General features: G+C 38.0%; 1 protein-coding gene across 1 annotated transcript in view; it reads right to left on the bottom strand.

Moving 5' to 3' along the window:
* Window positions 1–16,748, bottom strand: part of BRMS1L (BRMS1 like transcriptional repressor) — a gene marked incomplete at both ends in the record, with an annotated part of 43,977 nt that extends 27,229 nt beyond the window's left edge. The window contains 4 exons of the mRNA XM_079701182.1: window positions 4,198–4,277; window positions 6,063–6,190; window positions 9,992–10,082; window positions 16,607–16,748. Coding sequence (XP_079557308.1) covers window positions 4,198–4,277; window positions 6,063–6,190; window positions 9,992–10,082; window positions 16,607–16,748 — 441 coding nt within the window. The remainder of the gene's footprint in view (window positions 1–4,197; window positions 4,278–6,062; window positions 6,191–9,991; window positions 10,083–16,606) is intronic.
* Between the last annotated feature and the right edge of the window lie 871 nt (window positions 16,749–17,619).

Raw genomic sequence — 17,619 nt, 5'->3', positions numbered from 1 at the left:
ACCTAAATGTACACTGAAGGATGAATGGATAAAGAAAATGTGATATATACACACAATGAAGTATTATTCATTCTTTAAAAAAAAAGAAGGAAACCCTGCCATATGCTACAACATGGAAGAACCTTGAGGACATTATGCTAAGTGAAATAAGCCAGTCACTTAAGGATAAAGATCACATGATATCAATTATATGAGATATATAAACTAGTCAAACACATAGAAGCAGAGAGTAGAATGGTGGTTGTCAGGGGCTATGGGGAAGGGGAAACAGGGAGTTGTTGTTCAATGGGTATAAAGTTTCAGTTATCTGTGGTGGTTAAGTTCTAGAGATCTGTTGTACAACAATGTGCCTAGAGCTAACAATACTATATTACATATTAAAATTTGTTAAGAAGGTAGATCTCATGTTAAGTGTTCTTACCCTAATTTAAAAAAGAGAGAAAGAAAGAGAGAGAGAGGGTTGGGGGGAGGAAGGAAGGAAGGAAGAAAGGGAGGAAGGAAGGAAGGGAAGAAGGAAGGAAAGGAGGAAGAGAGGAAGGAAGACAGAGGAAAAAAGGAAAAAAGTAAAACAAAACAAAGAAAAAGATGAAAGAAATTCCATGGGAGATAAGTTTCAACTGGGTGCTCTGGAATCATGAGCATTACAGTGTCTCTGGGACTGTACAATCCTTTTTGACCAACGGAACCTGAGACAGTGGACAGGCATTGTGAGGCATCTCATCATTAGCACCTTTGGCCTCCAGATCTCAAATTATGAATGACTTTACCATATTGAAAAGAACAGTATGTGAATTTTCTTAGGAAATGAAAGAAAACTAATATCAAAAAGAAAATAAAAGAAATAAATACAAGGTGGTATTAACAAATCCACCATCACAGAGAGAAATTCTGCTCACCTCCCTCAGTAATTGAAAGATGAAGCAGACAAAAAAAAAGTGAGGAAACAATGCATATACTTATATAAATAAATAAATTAATAAATTGAAAGTGTTATGAGGAATGAGATATTTGCAGTTTCAAAGTACTTCTCCACTAAATACTTACTAATCACAATGAGAAAAAGTTAAGTATACTTAGAAAAACCTAGAAGACATCACTTAAACCAAGTGATCAGAATGTACATAACCTATCATGGTACATATCAAAATTGTGCACTGCCTGTTAGAATTCAATGAGAAGAACACAGCATCATTGCTGTGATGCTCCTACCAAAGATACAAAACCTGGTTCTAATCATGAAGAAACAGCAGACCAACTCAAAATTGAGGAACATTCTATAATATAACTGGCCTGAAATTTTCAAAAATGTAAAGATCATTAAAAAACCAAGGGAAGACTGAGGTATTGTTCCACACTGAAGGAGACTAAAAAGACAATTAAATGCAATGACAAAGATAACGTGTGATCCTGAACTGGATCTCTTTGCTATAAAGACTGCTATAGGGAAAACTGCTAAAACTTAAATAGAGTCAGAAGATTAGATGGTAGTAACAATATCAGTGTACATTTCCTGATTTTGATGATTTTAGTGTGGTTATGTAAGAGAACATCCCTCATTTGTTTGAAATATTCATTACAGTATTCAGGGGTAATGGAGCATCATGTTGCCAACTCATTCTCATGTTCACCAAAAAAGTTCTTTTGTACCTTCTTGCAACCCTACTATGAGATTGTTTTCAAAAATGCATCATAAAGACAAGATGTACTAAGCACTCATGGAACTGAAGATTGCAATGTTAAATATATACTTCTATAGAAGAGAAAAATATGGAATATTCCTAACTTATTTTATGAATCTTGGAATCAAAGACAGTCTAAGAATTAAAAATTAAATCTCACTTATTAACATAGAAATGAAGCTTCTAAACAAAATATCAGCAAACTGAATCTTGTAATGCACAAGAAAAATAATCATTCCAGGAATCCAAGGACAGTTTAACATTAGAAAATACATTAATAATTTAAGTGCAAAAAATGACTAATTCAACAGATGCAGACAAAGTATTTAATAAACTCTAACAATATTTATGGGAAAATTCTTAGAAAAAAATAAATAAATTTCCTTAACTTGATAAAAAGAGTATTTATTAAAACCAAACAACAAGTATCATACTAATTGGAAAACCATTAGAAGCAGTACCTTAAAATCAAGAACACAGTAATGACCGGCTTTCACAGCTTCTATTCCAACATGTACTAGAAGTTTTATCAGTGCCATTAAGACAAGTAAAACAAATAAGAAGAGATCAGAGGACTTACCTGGTGGTGCAGTGGTTAAGAATCCACCTTCCATTGCAGGGGACATGGGTTTGATCCCTGGTCCAGGAAGATCCCAGACCCAGAGCAACTAAGCCCGTGTGCCACAACTACTGAACCTGTGCTCTAGAGCCCGAGAGCCACAACTACCACAGCCTGTGCGCCCTAGAGCCTGCACATCGCAACTACTGAGCCCACCGTGCTGCACCTACTGAAGCCTGCATGCCTATAGCCCGTGCTCCACAACAAGAGAGGCCACTACAATGAGAAGCCCGCACACCACAACAAAGAGTAGCCCCCACTTGCCGCAACTAGAGAAAGCCCGCGTGCAACAACGAAGACCCAACACAGCCAAAAATAAATAAAATTTTTTAAAAAAGAGATCAGAAAGGAAGAAAAAAGAAAAAAGTTGCTATTATTCACAAATGACATTATTATCTACATGGACAATCTAAGAATCTATAATTAAATTATTAGAATTAAGAGAGGTAGATAAGATTGGATATAATATCAATATACAAATTACTTTTCTATGCAGCAGCAGAAAATAAAAAGCAATTTTTTAAAAGTTGTTACTAAAAAAACAAAAAAAATTAACAATAACAACTGTAAGAAGGAAAAGAGCAAGATAAAATTATTAGGGTATTGAGTTACTAAGACTTACTAGACTGAAAACTGTAAAAAATGATGCTGTGACACTGGTGCAGAAAGAGCCAAACAGACCAATGGAACAAATGAAAAACAGCTAAAAACAAGCCAGCACATATGTGGATATTTGATATAAAAAAGAGATGGGATTGCTGATTAGTGGGAAAACAATGAAGAATATAATAAATAGTGTTGAGAATTACCTATCCATATGCAAAAAAGTAAAATTGGAGCCATACTTTAACTACACATAAAAATTAATTAAAGGCAGTTTAGCAATCTAACTGTTAAAAAGCAAAATTTCAACTTTTAAAAGAAAATACATCATTTTACCTCAAAGTGGGGAAGACACAAAAAGCATCTATCATAAAGGAAAGATGATAAATTCAACTACATTAAAATGTAAAATTTTGTTCATAAGGTCATCAGAAAAAGTGAAAAGATATTCCATTGCCTGGGTAAAAATATTTGCAAAGCAAATAACCAGCAATGCGTTTGTATCCGGAATATATAAAGAACTTCTACAGTCAATGAGGAAATGACTAAAAGCCCAAAGTAAAGGCGAAAGATATGAACAGGCACTTCTTAGGAAAGAAAATCCAAGCAGCCAGTACACACCAAAAGATGTTTCACCTCAATTATAACCAAGAAAAGGAAATAACAAGCTCCATCATTTTTATACCTATATATTCTTAGTATTTTAATGATTTATAAAGATATGGTACATTAAAGTAAGATAAGAATCATCATAGAATGCGTCCTCTTATTTTCACTAGTATATTTATGATCTTGTCTAGGTTTTATGAAAAGTTATCTGCAAAATCAGCACTAAGGTTTCAAACGCTATTCAAAATAAACACAACATACAGAATTTATTTTTTCCCCATAGAGAATTTTGCCCTAAGATGTGGAAACAGATCTAGAGATTGAGAAATTAATATAGCCCAACATTCTAACTGTACTACTGGATATATATTTTTTGAGCCTTGAATATTATACTAATTATACTATTTTCAGTGATGCCAGATGACATAATCATTAAAGTCTTTTTAAGGTAACAGTTGCAAAACTTCTAAAATTATATCACTTAGTTCTTTGCTATGGTCCCTTGTTTGTGTCCTATTTCCAACAGGACAAGCTTCCAGTGCCACTGTATTTAAAAAAAAAAAAATCGTACAAGTGCTGAGTTAAAGTACTATTTAATTTTGTTTCATTTAGTTTATTTACTATTTTAACTGCTGTACTCATAAAACTTGAAGAGTTGAAATCAGCTTAAAAGCAAAATAACAGTACCTCACAATGCTGGCGAGAAGCTTGAATTTCACATTCATATTTGTTCTTTACAGATTCTAAGCAGAGCTCTCTATAGATTCCTGCAACCAAACACAATTACTCTGATTATGTTAGCAATAAGGAGTTTCAACATCACTTCCCTACAGGAATTCTGTCCTAACTATTTTATAAGATGAATCAAGAAGAAATTGGCAAGTGTGTCTAACTTTACCTTTAAAAACTAAAAATAAAAGGCTCAGTTAAAATATATATCAAAGAAGACTAGAAAACTAATGAGTTTAAGTGCTAGAAAAAAACTACACTGCAATTTTTAGTTCTTACCCATTTTTCTAAAGAATACTCCTAAATGTTTGATAGAGAATGATTAAAATGAAAATAAAACTCCTCACCTATGAAAAACAATCTCTTGGGATTCATAAGGGAAACAGAGTCAATAAGCTCTGGTTTCTTAATCATATATACTCAAAGTAACAACTGGATACCATAACCATCAAAACCACTAGTTTTTAACTATTATTTATTTTCAGAGTCCAAAGCTTCCAAGAGGATTAAATGTAGAAACTAATATAACAAAATTTATAAACTGATATGAGGTTTCAGTGCTCCTAACAGGGCTTTACCTAGAGAATGGATGCTCAAGTGAGTTTAACTTAGAGGTACCAAGGCAACACCATAAAATAGGCACCATGGTCATGCAAACATGCCATCACAGAAATGGCAAACAAAGAGGTCTAGATGTATATGCTTAACTCTATGCCATAGTTGCCCCTAGAAATGTAATTCTGTTTCTTGTATAGAAAAGGCAAGGGACAGATATCTGGAACTATGCCATCAGCAACACATTCACACACACCACTTTTTGTACAATCAAAAAGTAAAGGAGGCTGCCTAACAGAAAAGTGAATAATTGACTGAAGTAATATTTCCTAAACATCCACTAAGTCTCACTTAGTGCTTTTAGAATGTCCAGGAAAATTAAGGACATGTTTACTTTTAAGGGTGTGCTAAGCCAATATGCAAAGACAGCAGATTAAGCATCACATCATCTACATACTTAATATTAAGCACTCAAGAATAAAATTTGGTTTAAGATGGATTTAGTACAAAGAGAACCTATTATCAACAATGCCTTAGGTATTATATAACAGGTACATGAGGATCAACTAGTGTCCCTCAAAAAGAAAACAATCAGCATCTCCATTAATTAAATTTCAGTTTTTAGTTCGACTATGAAAAATCATTAAGTGACCTTCAAATAGATATATCCCTTTTTATGCGTGGTAGGACACAATTCTGAGGCCAGATCCCAGTTACAAACAGAAGACTGAAATTTAACCACACAAATATAGTACATCTTCATTTATTCACAGCCACAAATGAGTCATCAAACTTATCAAAATAAAAACTCATGTCTAAACTGTAGGTTTGAAGGCTAATTCTCTGTTCTTTAATATCCTGATCAAACATTTAAAAAATGTTTTTACAAATAAAAAATCCTTATCACTCTTACAGAGGAAAAATACTGAGGACTTAAATTGAACCTTAATAGGAAATTAAACTGCAATAGTAACAGTATCTCTTAATGAAAATATCATGGTTTCTAATTGTTTCACATGTGGACATACCCTCTCAACAACACTGTGAGCAATTTGAGGGCTTTTTTTCTTTTTTCAAGCCCCTACAGTAGCAGAGAAAAGCATGAGGCATTTAATAAATAACTGTGGGCTGACCGACAGTGAAATACTCTGGTCAACGTAAATACAGTTGTACTTCCATTAACAACAACCGCTCACTTGATAAACACCTTTTAAGTCTATTGAAGAGTTCATATTCTACTATATGGAAAAGATGTTTCACTTTCCTACCTGCTACCTTTGTACGAATTTGCATATTTTCTTGTAAAGTTGCCAGTGGTTCCAAATATTCTGGTGCTTTTCCAGCTATGACTTCTTGTAGTTTTGCATCCACCTGACTTAATCGTTCTTTATAAAGTCTTAACAAAGCAAAAATTAAGATATTAATTTTAAAAGCCCAACAAAGGCTAACAATTTACCATTTCTATACATTCTCTTCTTAATATCATTCATATTGTAATAGCCTACCAAATGTATTTTTGCCTTGCTCTCAAATGAAGAGAAGAATGCAGTTACATTATTTGACTTTATGCACATAATCACAAAGAAATATCTTTCTATTTTTTAGATATATCACTATTTAATGGTTAACTTACAATACAAAAAAATACAACTGAAATAACCACTTTTGGTCGCTCTAGATGTTTTTGTTTTAACTGCAGAATAAATCAATTCTAAGAGAAAAGGTCAAATAAACACTGAGTTTAAAAAAAATCATTTTGAATAATTTAGATACAGGCATTACTAGCTGTCAAAAATAAATAATTCCCTGTCTCCTCTCCAAGTTTCCTGAAAAGCAGTCAGTATTACAATATTCAGCCTACTTGATTTTTGAAAGAACAAAGAGGAAGTAGAGTGATGAAGGTAAAACCAATGGCTAGAGAACTTGTGATCTGGCATACTCAGTTCTTCTAGACTGCAAATGAAGAAGCTATAACAATATGAGTTGCTCAATAGATGGGGAAGTGAAAAGTGGGGCAAGGAATCCCTGTTGCTCTATTTATGAGTCCACATACAAATACTCCTAATTTACCAGCTGTCATCCCAATACCTTTAGCTTGATTATCAAAGACAGTATGTGAGACAACTCAATGTTTATTTTTAGCAATAATCCTGCAGGACAGAACTAACTCTTTTTTAACAGGAAAATGTTTAAATTGTCATTCTTTATGAAAGGCACTTTTAACCCTGGTTTTGTGGCATTTCAAGGGTATCCTAAATTTTCAAAGCAGACAAACAATTAAGATCATTTTGTAAACTTTTTTTGCCATTTATTACTTCATCATAGGTGAAGAATATGTCATATACATCACAAGGATGGCATCTAGTAACTTCGAAAAGAAACCACTGCTTATGCTTGTAGGTGTTCGTATAAATAGCAGTTGGCTATTGAAAACATGATGATACCTGGCTTTCATATAAAATTCCGCTCTTTCCTCTTGAAAATATAAACCAATACAGTTAAGGCAACTAATATTAACTGTCTACTATAGGTCATTATAATTAGCATAGAGATTTATACAATGATTCTAAAGGAATAAAGCAAATTTGAGTGTTAATACAATAACTATTCTTTTTTTTAAACAAAAGGGAAAAATTATCTGAATTAACTGCCAAAATAATACATTATCACATCTGGGTTAAATTTTTCTAAAACGCAACATACAATGTGTAAAGTCAGAAAAGTACAACACGATACTTATAGTTTTTGAAGTTATAAATACAACTTTAGGCAAAATGCTAAAAATCTGATAAAAAAGATGACTGTCCCTGAAAAACATCAAACTCATACAAAATATTGATAAGGTATCCTGAATAGGTGAACATCTTGAATGAAGAGGATATGTGAATGAACGATATTCAATTAGTTCACTTTTAAAAGAATAGATTCCGCAAAATCAGTATAATTTCTACAGCCTTGGAATCCAAGTATAAACTCATCAAAGGCAAGGATCATTAGTCCCTCAGCAGCAACCACAATACTATTCGCAGAATAGAAGCTCAATTAATGTTTGTTGGATGTTGAACACTGAAATGAATGGAAACTTGGATGGCACAAGTTCCTCTATCTTTTTAAGGAGGTAGAAGAACTCACCTTCCACCACTTTACAAACTGCAAATTGTGGATTTTCTGCCTTAGGAATGGAGTGCTACTGTGCCCTGTAGTAGCAGAACAGGCAACACAGGATATTTGTTACTATGATTATTATTATTATTATATTTCCCACCTCTTCCAAAGAGGATTTGAGACAGCTTACAGAGATACACAGTATGACAAAATAAAAATAAAAAACAAAGCAATGGGGCAAGACAAAAAAATAATTATAAACCTGGTGCCAAGATTTTTCTTTTCTACAACGTATTTCCAATAGATTCCATAGATTCCAATTCCTTGAGAAAGAATCTTATTAAATAGTGGTAATGGGTCTACGTTTAACACTTTCAGAAATGAATAAAGCTGGTAGGGGGAACTAGCTGGTGGTCATAGTGAGCCATGAGAAAGTAATAATCAAGACAATTGCCTGCCCCAAGGTGAAAAAGATTAGACCAAATGACTCACTAGATGCAAAGTTCTCCTACGTAATATATTATACTAGAGCTTTACAGCAATTTTCATTTCTTGGATAACCATAAAAGGCACTTTAAAAGCTCAATAGGTATATCTTAAATAATTGTTTAAGAATTATTCATTCACGGATTACTTGTGCTAAAATACAAAAATACAAATTTGCTTCCTCTTTTCCAGAATGATCCCAAATGAACTGAATGAACTCTCCGTGTTGCCCAAATAATGGATTCCTGGGGATCCAAACTAATTTTAATTTCAAATTAATAATGTAAATCTTTAGAACAAGAAAATATCATTTTTTTAAAGCCAAAATTTTAAACTTTGGATTATTTTGGATTGCTTATATTAATTTGTTGCACTAGCATGGAACATTATCTATATATTCATCTCTAACACCAATGAAAGTTAAGACCAGAAATGGCATAAATCCAGCAGGATTCATATGGTAACCAAATCTGTCTTATTTTAGTCTGGCAATTTCAGATATTAAATGGGCTTTCATCTCTTCTTTGGGCCTCTCTAGGGAAGAAGTAGGAGAAAAGGAATAAGCAGCAAAATCACGAAGGATTCATAAACTGAAGAGCCAGCTTCTGAATAAGTTAAGGTGTCTTTCTCTCTTTCATTTACAGTTCCTAAAATGCAGCATGCCCCATAACCTTGCCAGCAAGTTCCAAACTGAAAGCTCACCTTTAAGATTTTTTTAAATCTGCATCTGCATCTATTCTGTTCTCTCAAATCACTGGGGCCCATTCTTGCGTTACCAACTTTACATAAGAGTTCTGGCATTATAAGGAGGGGGGAAATATACTATCTAATAAACACTCACTACATGCCAGACAAATGGCTGAGAATTTTACATACTGCTCATTCAATCTTTACAGTAGATAATAAAGAATCTCTTATTATACTTTTGAAATCTGTCCAGAAAGCCTGGATTCAGAGCCTATGCTCTTTCTATTCCACTACAGTTCCTCCAAAGTAATGTGCCTTAGTGAAAGGGACACCATAGCACTTTCTGCACTAGGAGGCAGAAAGCCTGGCTTAATTTATCACTTTCTGAAGAACTATGAACAAATCACTTAACCTCTCTGAGCATCAATCTTCTCACGGGTAAATTAGAGATAAGACTATCTATCTCCCAACCTTACAGAGAAGCAAACTAAATAATGCATGTGAAAACACATAATGTATATATTACCCAATGTTAAGATATAAACAAAAATCACTATGCCATCTTTGGGAAATCTCTCTCTTATTCTCACAATTTTAAAATGCTATCTTTATCCAATTATTTAACAAAGGAATAAATGAAGCAGATTAGAATCAAGGGTGCAAAAACCCAGGAAAACATTTTCATTACCAACCCCACATAAAAATCTTATTATATCCCCCCAAAAAACAGCCTCAAAACCCTTGATTAGTTAATGAGGTCTTCAGCAGGCAAACAACAGTCGAAGCCTTTTTCAGATCAGTCAGTCCCATAAAATACGAAAAGGAAAATAGTTTAGAGTGAATATAATTTCTCTTATGCTACTGTACACGTGACAAGGTTAAGATTCGGTGACAATGACCTTCTGAAGTCACTACTTACTGATCCTTGAGATCGGTAAACTGTTTTTCAAGATTGGACATTTCATCTAAACATTCCATTCTTCTTCTTTCACAGTCTTCATCATCCATTTCTGTTAGTAAAAGGCAAATATCAAAGATAAAATTAATTTTATGTTCCAAATATATCTGAATGTTAATTCAAATGGTAAAAAAAAAGAAAACAACTGAAATATGAAGTTAGATATGCAAGGCCTATATTCAGCCTTAAAATACATATTTACCAAAAATAATTTCCACTATAGATTTTAACGTAAAATACAGGTGAATTAAAACTATAACAGTCTCTAGACCTTCTTATTTTTATTCATTTTTAAATCATTTTAAAGGGCCGACATTAAACTGTGACTATGAAGTAATTAACCCACTTTTGGTCTGTTTTCCACCAAATCACGAGAACTTAAGCACCAAGATGATTATGTCCTTTAAAGGTTAATATTGCTCAAAAACACTTATGGAATTATTCTTTCAGCACTGCTCACAAAGATGATTTGCCAGTCAAATAAAAAAGAAGACTAATCTCATTATGTTTACCACAGAATATCTTGGTCTCCTACTCTTATATTCCCGTTGACCCCTCTCCCCAAATTACTGTACGTCAGTGCGAAAGAGGAAAATGAGGAGAAAAACAAGCAAACTTTTCAAGGAAAGCAACTGTTAGTTACCAGCTCTGTCCTATATTTCATATCTTCTATTTTTACATCACATACAGTTGACAATATCAGAATAACTGAAGCTCAAAATGATGTGCATATTGATCATCATCAAATAAAGGTCAAACTATGAGAAAGAGTTAAATTATGTTCAGTTATCTTCGAATAGTGAGGAAGTATACAATTTTTTTTTAACTTTTCTGAAACAGATTAAAATTATTTCTGGCTCCTAATAGCTTATTCCTTGGCTATTTAAAACGTGGTCCCTCAAGATGACTCACTCCCCAATATCTCTGGATAGTTTTTCTGTAGCCTTAGGACCGGCCCAGTACCAAGATTGGAGAAGAATAAACTGTGGAAGTTTAACGTGCAAGACATATGGTAGAAAAGAAATGCTTTCACAACATGCAAAACTGCAAAATTTATTTAAATAATTTCTTTGCACTTAAAAAATTTGACTTGTAGTTCAAATTATTATTACATTTTTCACAAATTAAGTTGTTCATTATTTTCTGGGATAGAATAAAAAACTGAAAAATCACAAGGGTCAACATAAAAATTAGAGAGGCAGAATTTTAGTAAATAGATGTCATATTGTGAGATCCTAGCTCCCATAAAAATTAAAATTACAAAAGAAAACAAAGAACACTTGAAGATAAAATGTTTTACAGATCTAGGAAATGTATTCACATATAGTATATACGTTCTTTCTCTGTATTCCTCACTTTTGAAATCTCACCTGTTTTCATGACTAGGCAGATGAGTTCCAAATTATGCTTCCCATACCAGGCAGGTCCCAATGCCACATTTCCACCTGTCAGTTGGGCACTCTGACTTAAATATACCAACAGGACCTCAAAAACAACATGTCTGTAATACTCTATCTTCCACCTTCATCTCAAATCTTTTACTTTTCTATTTCTGTTCATGCTACCACCATCCTCCTTGTATCTGGGTTTTTCTTCTTACCTTGACTAAACTTGTAGTCATCAATCCCACTTTCTGCTTTTTTTGAAATCTTTCACATCTATATCTTTTCCTTTTCTAGCTCAAATCCTTCTCCCAACCAAACTGGTTTTCTCACTTTTTTGAATAAGCCTTAAGCTCTGGCCTTTGCACTTTTTCTTATATCCCTCCTTCTATAGCAGGGGTCCCCAACCCCCCAGGGCCATGGACTGGTACCACATTAGGAACCGGTCCCCACAGCAGGAGGTGAGTGGCAGGCGAGCAAGCAGAACTTCATCTGTATTTACAGCCACTCCCCATCGCTCGCATTACCACCTGAGCTCCACCTCCTGTCAAATCAGCAGCGGTATTAGATTCTCATAGGACCATAAACCCTACTGTGAACTGCGCATGCAAGGGATCTAGGTTGTGCACTCCTTATGAGAATCTAATGCCTGATGATCTGAGGTGGAGCTAAGGCAGTGATGCTAGCACTGGGGAGCGGCTGCAAATACAGATTATCATTAGCAGGTAAGTTTGCACAGAGACCATAATAAATCAATTGCTTGCAGACTCATATCAAAACCCTGTCAGTGGGACTTCCCTGGTGGCACAGTGGTTAAGAACCCGCCTGTCAATGCAGGGGACATGGGTTCTATCCCTGGTCCAGGAAGATTCCACATGCTGCAGAGCAACTAAGCCCATGCACCACAACTAATGAGCCTGCATGCCACAACTACTGAGCCCGAGTGCTGCAACTACTGAAGCCTGCACGCCTGGAGCACGTGCTCAGCAACAAGAGAAGCCACCGCAATGAGAAGCCTGTGCACTACAATAAAGAATAGCCCCCACTTGCCACAACTAGAGAAAGCCTGCGTGCAGCAACGAAGACCCAACACAGCCAAAAAATAAGTAAAATTAAAAAAAAATTTTTTTTAAACCCTATCAGTGAGTGGCAAGTGACAATTAAGCTACATCTGATGGCAGGCTTTATAGCGGCAAGTGAGTTGATGTACTTCAATTGTATAGCTGCATCTTGTGGCAGGCTTTATGTCAGAATCCGACACTTATTTTAGTCCGTGCATGGCCCACCCATTACTTTATTTACCACTTCCGTCCGTGCTTCTTTCCCACACTGTACACTTGTCTCAGTCACAGTTTTGGTAAGCCCACAAGCTAACCCTAGCCAAAATGAGTAAGAAACAAATATCGCTGAAGAGCTTCTTTGAAAAGGGAGAAAGACCCAATGATGAGACAGCGGAAGACTCTAAGACTACCAACAAAAAGAAAGCTGGGTTTAAAAGAAAATACCAAGAGTCCTACTTAAATTACAGGTTCGTTGCAACAGGTGATTTACATTTTCCAAGCCCACTTTGTATAATATGTGGCGACTGGCTATCCAACAAAGCCATAAAACCTTCAAAACTGCTTTGCAACATGGACACCAAGAACCCTGCATTAAAAGACAAGCCTTTGGAGTTTTTCAAAAGAAAACAACATGAACACGAAGAACAGAAGCAATTACTGAAGGCCACCACTTCATCAAATGTGCCTGCACTGACAGCATCATTCTTAGTGGCTAAACGCATTGCTAAAACTAAGAAGCCTTTTACTATTGGTGAAGAGATGATCCTACCTGCTGCTAAGGACGTTTGTCGTGAACATTTAGGAGAGAATGCAGTTCAAAAGGTGGCATGTGTTCCTCTTCCAGCTAGCACCGTAACTAGATGAATTGATGAAATAGCACAGGATATCAAGGCACAATTATTAGAGAGGATTAATGAGTCACCGTGGTACACAATCCAGGTTGATGAATCTACCAATATTGACAAGGCAACAATGCTTGTTTTTGTGCGATATATTTTTCAGGAGGATGTGCATGAGGATATGTTATGTGCACTTTTGTTGCCAACCAACACCACAGCTGCAGAACTATTCAAGTCTCTGAATGATTACATAACAGGAAAACTGAATTGGTCATTTTGTGTCAGTATATACATGGACGGAGCGGCTGCCGTGACTGGATGGCTTTCTGGTTTCACTACTCGGGTCAAAGAGTTTGCTTTTGAATGTGAGTCTACGCACTGTGTCATCCATAGAGAAACGCTGGCTAGCCAAAAAATGTCACCTGAACTTAACAACATTTTTCAGGATATGATTAAAATTATCAACCACATTAAAGTACATGTCCTTAATTCATGTCTGTTCACGCAGCTCCTTAAGGAGATGGACACACGTCTTCTCTTATACACAGAAGTGAGATGGCTTTCTAAAGGTAGATCACTGGCCAGAGTTTTTGAGTTATGAGAGCCGCTCCAGAGATTTCTTTTAGGAAAACATTCACCAATGGCAGCACATTTCAGTGACACAGAATGGGTCGCAAAACTTACTTGTGTGACATATTCAACCTGCTCAACGAACTCAATCTGTCACTTCAGGGGAGAACGACAACTGTGTTCAATCAGCAGATAAAGTGGCTGCATTCAGAGCCAAACTGGAATTATGGGGGCGACGAGTGAACAATGGGATTTCTGACATGTTTCAAACATTAGCAGAGATTTTGAAAGAGACTGAACCAGGGCCTTCTTTCTCCCAGCTGGTGCATGATCACCTATCTCAGCTTTCTAAAGAGTTGAGCATTACTTCCCAACCACAAAAGACCCCAAAACTGGGAAGAAATGGATCCGCGACCCATTTGTGAATAAGCCAGGTGAAATCAACTTTGTCCGTGCTAGAAGAGGATCAACTGCTTGAGATCGCAATGACGGTGGCCTTAAAAGTATGTTTGAGGGCTTCCCTGGTGGCGCAGTGGTTGAGAGTCCACCTGCCGATGCAGGGGACACGGGTTCGTGCCCCGGTCCGGGAAGATCCCACGTGCCGCGGAGCGGCTGGGCCCGTGAGCCGTGGCCGCTGAGCCTGCGCGTCCGGAGCCTGTGCTCTGCAACGGAAGAGGCCACAACAGTGAGAGGCCCACGTACCGCAAAAAAAAAAAAAAAAAAAGTATGTTTGAGACAACTTCAAATCTCCATACATTCTGGATTAAAGTCAAGGCGGAATATCCTGAAATTGTCACAAAAGTACTGAAAAGCCTGCTTCCATTTCCAACTCTTATCTTCATGAATCAGGGTTTTCTGCAGTGACAGCAGCCAAAACGAGATCACGGAGTAGACTGGACATAAGCAACACACTATAGATGTCACTGTCTCCCATCACCCCCAGATGGGACCATCCAGTTGCAGGAAAACAAGCTCAGGGCTCCCAGTGACTCTGCATTATGGTGAGTTGTATAATTATTTCATTATATATTACAATGTAATAATAATAGAAATAAAGTGTACAATAAATGTAATGGGCTTGAATCATCCCTAAACCATCCCCCGCTCCCCGGTCCGTGGAAAAATTATCTTCCATGAAACAAGTCCCTGGTTCCAAAAAGGTTGGGGACCGCTGTTCTATAGAAACACCTGAACATTACCACTCCAATCCAAGTTCTACCCATTCTTCGAGGTAATTTAGGTAACCCCACCTTCTTCATCTAGCCTTTAATGACCACCCTATACAGAAAAGATTTCCTCTGCCTCAATTCCTACAGTATTGTTTATAGTTAAGCATTTGTTTGGCAATTTAATCAAGTAGTGACCTATGACAGCTCTTTAATTGCAGTCAGATTACAACTATTTATAGCTCACAATGAGTAGAACCCAGTACTGCACAAGGAAGTCACTCAGAAATACTTATTTTGGGGTGGTTGATTTATTGACTGAAATTACATACTTCCATGGAGGTTTCCTTTGAAAGGGAAACCTGAAAAGAGGGTGTCAGGGTGCTGACAGACTGTCATCAACCTGTCATCAATCCTTGCTTCACATGGCCAAAATCAGGACAAGACAAAGAAATAAGTCTCATCTTTATCATATGGATTAAAGGAAAAGAATCCAGGTAATCACAAATTCCATTTTTAAAAATAACCATTGGGCTTCCCTGGTGGCGCAGTGGTTGAGAGTCCGCCTGCCGATGCAGGGGACACAGGTTCGTGCCCCGGTCCGGGAAGATCCCACATGCCGCAGAGCGGCTAGGCCCGTGAGCCACGGTCGCTGAGCCTGTGCGTCCGGAGCCTGTGCTCCGCAACGGGAGAGGCCACAACAGTGAGAGGCCCGCGTACCGCAAAAAAAATAAAATAAAAAATAACCATTACTAAAAGTTTGCAAAAATTCACTTGTGGTGTTAACCTGCTCTCCTCTACCCCACCCCACCTCCCCCCTGAAAAAACAAAAAACAAAACTAAAATAGCCCAAAGTTAGAAAAGATTGCAGGAAAGAAAAAATTTGGAGAATTTCAAAGTTGCCAAAAATCAGCCAATTTATAAGCATATGAAGATCCCCAATCACCCCCGATGTTAGGCTCTTCTTAGTCTTGACAAGTGCAAAGAGATGCTGTAAACGGTCCAGCTCCCACGTCAGCCCCTCGAAAGAGCACTAATATCAAGTGCTGACTGACACGCTGACCTGGAAGCTGAGATTAATAAATTCTAAACCAGCCAAGAGCCAATATAAATCTACCCTCGGCTCCGACAACCCACCCACGTTGACAAGTAAGGGTTGCAAAGGTGCAAAGTAAGAAGTCGGTGGTCTGGGGAGAGAAGGCATTTGCAGGGTCTCCCAGACAAGATGCGGCACATTCCTCGCTCCGGATAGCCCCGGGCACTACCCTGAGGTCCCAAGGGCGGGGCGGACCGCAAGCAGGACCGCGCAGCGTACGGGAGCTGGGCGAGTCCAGGCCCGGGCCCTGCCCCGCCCCGCCCCGCCAACCGGGTCCCGCCAGGAGCCGGGCAGCGCCCAGCGAACAGTCCGGGTGCCACGGAGAGCTGGGAGCCAGTCTCCGCCCCTTCCCTCTCTCCCCTCCCCGTTCTCCCAGCAGGACGCAGCTGCCCGGCGTGCGGAGAGCGGCCTGTCGCTAGCGTGGCGCGAGGACTCGGGGTCCCAGCCCGCTGGGTCGCGTACCTGAGCTATCTCCATCCTCGGAGACCGACGAGCTCTCGGTGTCCTCGTCCTCGGAGCTGCTCCCCTCGTTTTCGGCGTAGTCCACCTCCATCTCATCGTGATGGTTCGTCTCCTTCTTATCCCCTCGGGAATGGACTGGCATTTTCCAGCCGCGCCGTCGCTTCCCACTCCCGGCGCCCAGCCCGGCCACCGCCGCTTCAGTGAAGGGCGCGCCGAACGCCCCGACCCACCCAGCGGCCGAGCTTTTTCTGAACCCCCTCGGCTCCTCCCCGCCCCCGCCGGAGCCTCACAACCTAACCCACAGGCTTTGCGCTGGGAGCTCTGCCATTGGTGGAGGCAGTCCTCCGAGCCTGGGGCTGGGGCTTGTCCTGGTCGGGTCCGGTTGGTTGTCGGTAATTACGGCGCGGCCTCGCGGTATGTGTCGGGAGTTGTAGTCCTTACTGCTCAGACCTGCAGGGGCCGCCGGCTTCCAAGCTTCAACAGTCCAGATCACTTCTCCCCTCTGGACTTCAAGTCCCACAAGGCACGAAAGCTGCCAGAGTCGATCGCAGTTTATAAACTAAACAGAAACAGACTGTGAGAATTTGGTCTGTATTTATTCTTTTCCCGCCAAGTGATTGAGCTCCCAGGCCATCCAAGATGTTTCTGTCATACGAAAAGGTCTTTTGCCTGAGGTTTCTTCCTCCTCTTTAAGGATACGGGAGCTGGAGAAATGTCTCTTTACCTAAGCACTTTTATTTACCACTAATAAACAATTATTTAATTAATTTCTGCAGGCAACTTGCGCTTTCTATGTTGCACAAAACTCTTTAAATTGTTCTTGAAACGTTTGCAATCCATAATATGGAAGGAAAGGAAGTTTTATCTTGGCACTTTTCTCTAGTATGTTTTGCATTATTTTTTACCATTTGCAGCCTGAAAATGCTACCAATCTTAACTTCAGTTTTCAAAGAAAAATACATATTTGACTTAATGAAATGTTATATTTTCTCAATGGTAGGGATGATAGACAA

This window comes from Hyperoodon ampullatus, assembly GCF_949752795.1.
Source record: "Hyperoodon ampullatus genome assembly, chromosome: 3".
NCBI lineage: Eukaryota > Metazoa > Chordata > Mammalia > Artiodactyla > Ziphiidae > Hyperoodon > Hyperoodon ampullatus.
This window is presented reverse-complemented; position numbering and strand designations above follow the sequence as displayed.